We start from the raw sequence: 8105 nt of genomic DNA on the forward strand, positions 1-8105 counted from the left end.
GGCCGGTTTGGCGTCACTTGCATGAATGCCAATTGCAATGAAAAAAACAAAAAATAACTATAAAATCAGTTTGCTAATTAGAATGAATAACGTGAATAAAGAAACTAAAAAGGCATGTATAGAAAAAAACTGAAACACTATTTATTCAATACTAGAAGTGCAGAATCTATAGAAACTATTTGCTACTTATTAATTGGTTGAGCTGAACTCTAACACGTAGAGAAAATCTTCCAGCATAACTCTCTCAACTGCCCGCTGAGCGATTCCAAGCTTCTTAGTATGTAGTTACTATTAGGGCAGTTGGCGACCATGTCTTGGAGCGATCATTGGCATCACTAAATTTAACGAAGACTTTTGTCTTCAGGCATTGAGGTGCTACAGCCGAAAATATGTCAAGAAGTTTTCTCAACACTATCGATACGAGTTGAATCCTGTGTCCTCGGTGGGATGGGGCTCTTGCCGTTTAACATAAACTTACAAGACCCGGGTGGGACAGCAGCTTGCCGTAGTCCATAGCGAGGCAAATGAGGTAAGGGGAATATTTTCTCCCGGGACGAGCTCTACATGCGCTGTACGAGGGAGGCACAGGATACCTAGACCTACTTCGTTATCATTATCAACTCATTACCGGCTCACTATAGGGCACGGGTCTCCTCTTAGAATGAAAGTGGTTTAGGCGGATTGGTATACTTCACCCGCCTTTGCCTTTAAATCATTGCCTGAATTTAAAACGCTCATAACGCATTATTCCACGGCAGGTGGACAGCATTGTTTCGAAAATTGTCTAGGTACCTACCTAGGAATTCTAAGAATATTGAATGACCTTCATTTCAATATTTGCAGAGTACCACTATAGTACACTAAATTAATATCATGTCTTTTAAAATGGTTTTAATGTCATCTTACATTAATTGTGTGTTCAACTTGTGAAAAAATAAGTAAAAGAACAAAATAAAAATAAATATCTTCTAAAAGCAAGGGGTGCCTATCGGGGATCGAACTGGCCCATACTCGTCTTCAATTTGAAGTACTTACTGAGCTCTCAACGATTACTGAGTGGAGCAGAACATAATAGTTAGACAAGAACTATGTCTTGCTAATGTTAATTCTAAGCCTGTTAAGACTATGCTACTAAAGTTGTACTAATATATAGTAGATACCTATTAAGTATATGCTAAACTTCTTAGATGTTTGAGATTTTGACCTCTTGTAATTCCTCAAAACTTTCTCGCTTTCATGTTTCGGTTTATGTAAACGTTGAGATAACATGTTTCTAGTTTAAAAACTATGTCAAAAGTATACATCCATGTAATACGATTAGGTAAGCGCAAGACTAAATATCAATAACAAAAGCGGCACTTCCTTGGTGCTCGGTAGAACACTTGGGGCGAACTTTCACAGTAGGTACCTACCTAATGTCATAAATATGCACGGAGGAACATCGAACGTCTATGCGCCATACTACAAAGCAAATGTGTACTTTGTGCACCAACGTGGATGGTGACAGTAGAAATTTGTTGTTGGGTGTGGTGGCTGTTACGGTGGTGATGGTGTTACGTAACAAAACGTAGGTTACTTAGCAACGTTACGTTTCATTACGCGTGAGTTTTTCGAGAGTTACTGCTATTGATGCTTAGATAGGTACTTAACTAATGTTAGTACAGCGTAGTAATAAAAAAATGCCGCCCGGGTCGCCCGGTAGATGTGAAGCATCGAAACGATTTTATTTAGTAACTGTAACTATTTAGTAAATATGCGTAAAGGATGCTTTATTAATGATAAATATGACATACCTATAAAAAAATGAAATGAAAATGTGCTTTGCATGTGAAGCTCATATTACGCTCACTGTGCGTCGCCACGCCAACAGCCTGTCTGACTGTTACATTAATCTGTGCGTGTAAAGTTTTAAAAACTCACTTTATTTATTTAAAGAAATAGTAACACATATTAGAATGATATGAAGGGTATATGAAGAACACAAAATAAGAACGTTTCTTGCGTATATAAGTACACGTAAACGAGTTATTTTATTCAATATTATTACTTTTTTAGCTTATGCCTAACTTTAGTTTTGCATTTTTTTAAGTCAAATTTAAATCAAAAATCATAACACAATATTGTGCACAATCAGTGGTCGCGTGGCGTAGCGTTCAACTACAGATCACGGAGGTTCTGGATTCGATTCACAAGTTTTAATAGGGTTTTCGGAAGTTGGAAACAACGATATGCCATCGGTCTCGGTTATTATCACTAACATATCAGCCTTATATTGCCAGATGGACACAGGCCTCCTCACCTATAGATCAATTTACACCTATCGCCATTGGTGGGCTATTCCGATTATTATAACGTTAGTGATAGTAATCGGGATCGACGGTTTAAACATGCTCTTCAGGCACGGGCGAAGTAATTTTTCTTTGAGGCTTCGATGCCTAGTTATCAAGCTCCTTAAATAGGCAAACTTAAGAAAACACCATAGGGCCACCAATTGAAATTAAATACAGTCGACGTGGTTAAGTTAAGTAGGAAAGAAAGATGATAGTCTTGAGATAGTCTTTGATAATCTTTGATAATCCACCTTATCTTTATGAACATACGTTCAAGCTCCGATATAGGACTATCTGTTCGTAACTATTACTGTGAATAACTAACTAACATTTACTGTGAATTTTTCCAAGCCGCTATGGGATACTGAAATATACTTTTGGATAACCTGATATTACTAAAATAAACACTACTTATGAATGTTTGTTTTCTAGCGGAGCTGAAAGTGATGGCATTAGGTCGTGACCTGTGGTAGTTTGCAGTTACTTAGCTAAAATAACGAAGTCTACTTTTATCGAAACGCTACATATTATTTTTCATAAAAAAAATATTCATACTATAATTTGTAGTTCATAGTATTCATTGTTCTTAGGTTCATAAATTTAGCACGCTCAATTAATATTGAAACATGCAACACGGAACTTCCAGTACTGCCAATTAGTTCACGCGTCATGTTAAGTAACACGGGCCCACCGATAGCCAAATATAAATTCTGCTTGAGTTGAGTATATTGTCTACGTTTTTACCATCATCTGTGACACACTAATTCGCTCTTTTCGTTTTGCATCAGCCATCAGCTGCGACTAAAGTTGCTCCCTCATTTCATTGCCCTAACGTAAAATGGCTGATAATAAATTATATGAAATATTAGGTGTTTGGCCAAATGCAAGTGATGCCGAAATCAAAAGGGTAAGTTACATATATCAAAATGCTTTACACGAAGGTTTTCGATGCTAGTTCCTACTCCTTTGTCAAGCATGGTTGTATCGACTCATATAATCAATGCAACTTTTCAAGTTTTCACTTCATTTCAGAGTTACCACAAGTTGGCTAAAGAATTCCATCCTGATAAAAACCCAGCAGCTGGTGATAGGTTTAAAGAAATAAGCTATGCATACGAAGTCTTATCGGATCCAAAAAAACGACAAACCTACGATAAGTTTGGACTGAAGGGGTTGCAAGAAGGCGGCCAAGGAGCAGGGTTTCCTAATGATGACCTTTTTAGACAATTCTTTACTGACTCTTTTGGCATGGGGTTTGGTGGTGGTGGCAGAGGAAGGGGACGTCCGTGCGGCGGGCATTTGCTTCATCCCATGAATGTGACTTTAGAAGATATGTATGTCGGGAAAACTGCGAAGCTACAGTTAAGTAAAAATGTGATCTGTGGCCTGTGCAAAGGTGTTGGTGGAAAACCAGGTGCTTTTGTGACCTGCAGGGACTGTCATGGTCAAGGTTTTAAAGTGTCATTTGAGCCAAAGGGTGTCAACAGGACTCAACAATTTCAGATTAAGTCTGATTGCTCTACTTGTCAAGAACAAGGTGGATATTTTAATGAAAAAGATAAATGTCCTAAATGCAAGGGGAAGAAAGTTATAAATGAAACAAAGATATTAGAGGTGCATGTTGAAAAAGGTATGCGTGAAAATCAAAAAATATTCTTTGCAGGAGAGGGACACCAGCTGCCTGACACCGATCCTGGTGATGTAATTATAGTATTACAACAAAAACCACATGAATTGTTCAAAAGGACTGGTGATGACCTGTTGATGGAACGAGAGATTACCTTGACTGAGGCTCTGTGTGGCTTTGAGTTTGTTGTGAAACATTTGGATGGACGGGATCTACTTATCAGACATTCTCCTGGAGAGGTGATCAAACCAGGAGACCTTAAGGGCATACAAGGCGAAGGCATGCCTCAACATAAGAATCCTTTTGAAAAAGGAAATCTCTACATTAGATTTGAAGTAACTTTCCCTGAAAACCACTTTGCAAATGAAGAACAGTTAAAGAATATTGAAAGTATATTACCACCTAGACCAGTGTTTGTTATGCCAATTGGTGACGATGTGGAAGAAGTCAACATGATGGAATACACAGCCAGTGAGAGAGGCCGAGGTAGGGAAGAAGCATACGCCAGTGATGATGATGAGCATATGCATGCAGGCCCAGGAGTACAATGTGCTCACCAGTAGCCCAATAAATATATCAAATCCTCATTTTGGGATTCATACTCAGACCTCACATTATATAATTTTATTATGAGTTCTAGGTAGTTAATATTCACAAAAATATGACTCAATTTTCAGAATAGACTAGAATTGTTTTAAATCAAATTAATATCTGGTAAGTAGCAACTCAATATGTCAAGAACAGATATAGTTTTATGTAGTCACATCACTACTACAAATCGCGCCTTATATGTGAAAATTTTATATTGAACAATATATATATTTTTTTTATGTAATGTTGAGGATTCAGTAAAAATATTAGTAAAGGTTTTTCATTCATGTAATTCATTCCACTACCACAGGTGCATGTAACTGCATTGGTTTATGATTATATTTAAATTAAAAATAAATTTTGTTTTATTTGCATCACAAGATATTTTATTTATAATTTAGTTCCTTAATTTAAACATCCTCCTTAGATAATGACCATATATTTCTAGAAATATAAATAAATGAATATACTATGATACAAACATAGCCATCTAGCCCCAAAGTAAGCATAGCTTGTTATATGGGTATTTAAGATAGCTGATGAATATATTATGCATAAATATTCAGAAACTGCAAAACATTGATTTTCATAACACAAACGTTTCCCAGTTTTGGGAATTGACCACAGCCTTGGACTCTGAAAGCAGGAAAATATAGGAAAAGAAAAAACTGGAATTGATTGTATTTAATAACATTGTATTGTGTAAAACAAATAATTTACGATTGCTCTTTAGTAATAGTTTCTATTGATTCACAATATTTTTTAAAATCTTTTCTACTTCTGCACAAAACATTCAAATTAATTGTATGCAAACCTAAATCTCTTAACTTTTCAAGTCTCTGCTTTACTGTGTTTTGAGACGCTGTGAGAATTCTGGCTTTACTTGTAATATCTTCAAGACTAAAGCCCTGTTCTAACAGAAAGTCTAAAAAGTTTTTTACCTGTAACAAATTAATATTTTCACTAATCAATTTAATAAAAATTAAATTTTAAATAAACTTTAATTGATGTTGCTAAGATATATATCAAATGTGTGCTCTTGCCTAGAAGAATGCCTATAAACACTTCTTTTTAAAGATACTCAAGAATATTGGCAATCTCAAAAATGCATGTTGCATACCTTAACAGCTCTGGTAGTTTTCAAAGCTGGGACTTTTCTATACATATCCTCAATGATCTCTGGAGAGATGTTCAATCGATTAGCAAGGTACATCTTCGTAGACTTGTTATCTCCTAGGATAGACTTTGTTTCCTGGAATATTTGAATGGACCTGAAATTTTGTTTAAATGTATACATTGTGTTAGGTAACCTATTTAATGGGGAACTCAGGTTTTCAGGTTCTAAATGCTCTTACCTATTCAGAATATCTTCAGAACACCTAACCATCCAAGGATTTAGGGTATCAATTCCTGTGTTTTTAACTTTCTGTAGTCTCTCATATATAGTTTTGTGGTGATATTTCAGTACCCATAAATCTCTCAGTATGCGGTCTCCTGCCACGCCCATATCTAAAATTTAATACAACTGAAAACAAAATTCAAATTGCAAATTATTTCTTGTTTGCAAAAACATCCTCCTTACCTAGCAAAACGTTCAAGGAACTTTCAAGCCAATTGAATGGTAAGTTGTATATAAAGGTTCTTCTAGCAATACATTGACTTAGAACAGAGGGAGGACACTGAAAAATATTGTTAAAGATTAAATATTTATATATTTTATCCTGCTTACCAACTACCAGGTAAAACATTCAAGAAAATTTTAGTCCAATCAAATTATATGGCAATATTTTTTTTGTTATTCTTTTTAATTTTGCCTAACAGTGGAAAATTTATTGGATGATATTGTAATACCATAGAATTTATAAATAGACTATCATACTTTGATTCGATCCGCAATGTAGTACAATCTGTTTTTGCAATAACCATTTTCTTCATCTTTCTTTGTAGTCTTGTAAATGTGAAGTAATGTCTTTACAGGTAATTTATAAAAAGGTAGGGCATCATTATCTGTTTTAAAATTAAGATCCTTAACTAAATTGAGTTTTGTAGCATCATTTACTAAAAAATAAAATTATGTGAATTAATATCTAACTATTTATTTGTGATGAACTAATGCATATTTTTACTCTACTTCTTCCTTCATCATTTACTGAAAAATAAAATTATGTGAATTAATATTTAACTATTTATTTGTGATGAACTAATGTATATTTTTACTCTACTTCTTCCTTAATTTTTTTGTTGCTCATGTATTCTTGACATGCTGTACAAATAAATAGTTATAATAATAATTTTAACAATATAGCATATTCTGTTTAATAGCTAGCATGTTCGCCACGTAAGTTCTCAGGTGTGATTCCCAGGTTGGGTCAAAAGTTTATAAGCATTGGGTTTTTCTGTTAAGAAATTCTCCGTGCAGCCTCGAGTTTTGAAATTAATGATGTTCAAACCGTGCTGGAGAGCACGCTAAATCGTTGGTCCTAACATGTGATCATTATTAATAAAGTCCGCCAAGGCGCATTGGAGCAGCATGGTGGCTATCATTTCTAAAACTCTCACTCCTAGGAAAGTCTTCACTCGGAACTAGGTAGGTAGGCCTGAGCTCGGCAGTGGGAATTTAGGAGGGGAAGGATGATATTGTGAAAACGAAGGTAACCTTTTGTTTTTTTAGTTTCTGATTCATATTTAGATAGTTCTCTGATCGTTATAGCAAACATATTGCTATATATCACATTTAAATTAGATAATCGAGCCTCTCTTGTTAATTTACACGATAGATCATACGAATGAAAGTATATTCTTGGGTTCACAATGTATGGAGTCTTTGAGAACAACACTGATACTAGGTTTCGGATGGCCATATTTACATGCCAAGCAATGCAACTGATTGTTATCCCTATTATAATTAATAAATTATAATATTTTGAATAACGCTGAACGGCAGAATCTGAAGTAAAAGTGAAAAACTGAAAACATTAGGTAAATATATAAAATCTTCGGACCTAACTTTATGATTATGTCAAGTTGACAGTGACATTTACTGTTTTTTTTTTTAAATGGCTAAACGGCTCTGCCTTGTAGATTTTTCCGCCATGACATTTATTCAAAATTGATAGTTGCAATATATCAGTACTCGTGGAGTTCATACCATTTCTAAAACATCAACAATTGGTTGAACTGATACAGTACTTTGACTAGTTTTTTCCTCAATAAAGCTGAGTGTGACGCGCTTACAGCAATTTGCCAATGTAAGGTCATATTATAATACTGATTACTGACCTTTATTATTTAATTCCCATTGGAGTTCCAGCAGGAAAGCAAGACTACACTTCCATAAATCATTGGGTATGACTGTTAGCGCTCTATTTACGTGGCAACTACAATACTTAAGTAGTATTAGATTTTATTGTGATAGCACGCCCGGGGTAGTACTACTGCCATTATTATTTCTGCCGTCAAGCATTAATGGTGTGTTCGATTGCCGGTGGAAAAAACTACTCGGATTCTCTGCACAGTGTTGCTCTTTTTATAGACCACAGGAAGTGGGCAATGCTTAT

General features: G+C 35.1%; 2 protein-coding genes across 2 annotated transcripts; one reads left to right on the forward strand and one right to left on the reverse strand.

Moving 5' to 3' along the window:
- Positions 1–3079: 3079 nt before the first annotated feature.
- LOC120636067 (dnaJ homolog subfamily A member 2-like) lies at positions 3080–4922 on the forward strand. Its single transcript, XM_039907348.1, has 2 exons — positions 3080–3237; positions 3363–4922. The coding sequence occupies exons 1-2, from the start codon at positions 3169–3171 to the stop codon at positions 4518–4520; spliced, it is 1227 nt and encodes a 408-aa protein (XP_039763282.1). The 5' UTR covers positions 3080–3168; the 3' UTR covers positions 4521–4922.
- A 300-nt stretch (positions 4923–5222) lies between these two features.
- LOC120636644 (transcription termination factor, mitochondrial) lies at positions 5223–8051 on the reverse strand. Its single transcript, XM_039908211.1, has 6 exons — positions 7205–8051; positions 6428–6606; positions 6131–6227; positions 5904–6057; positions 5669–5819; positions 5223–5489 (listed from the first exon to the last, which is right to left on the reverse strand). The coding sequence occupies exons 1-6, from the start codon at positions 7407–7409 to the stop codon at positions 5265–5267; spliced, it is 1011 nt and encodes a 336-aa protein (XP_039764145.1). The 5' UTR covers positions 7410–8051; the 3' UTR covers positions 5223–5264.
- Between the last annotated feature and the right edge of the window lie 54 nt (positions 8052–8105).

This window comes from Pararge aegeria, chromosome 3 (assembly GCF_905163445.1).
Source record: "Pararge aegeria chromosome 3, ilParAegt1.1, whole genome shotgun sequence".
NCBI lineage: Eukaryota > Metazoa > Arthropoda > Insecta > Lepidoptera > Nymphalidae > Pararge > Pararge aegeria.

What these genes read in the sequence shown, in the direction of transcription:
- LOC120636067 (XM_039907348.1), top strand. Translation starts at nt 3,169, where the DNA reads ATGGCTGATAATAAATTATATGAAATATTAGGTGTTTGGCCAAATGCA. An exon ending in GTGATGCCGAAATCAAAAGG is followed by an intron (nt 3,238 to 3,362) that starts GTAAGTTACATA and finishes ACTTCATTTCAG; the next exon opens with AGTTACCACAAGTTGGCTAA.
- LOC120636644 (XM_039908211.1), bottom strand. Translation starts at nt 7,409, where the DNA reads ATGGCCATCCGAAACCTAGTATCAGTGTTGTTCTCAAAGACTCCATAC. An exon ending in ACATTGCGGATCGAATCAAA is followed by an intron (nt 6,228 to 6,427) that starts GTATGATAGTCT and finishes AATATTTTTCAG; the next exon opens with TGTCCTCCCTCTGTTCTAAG. An exon ending in TTCCTTGAACGTTTTGCTAG is followed by an intron (nt 6,058 to 6,130) that starts GTAAGGAGGATG and finishes ATTAAATTTTAG; the next exon opens with ATATGGGCGTGGCAGGAGAC.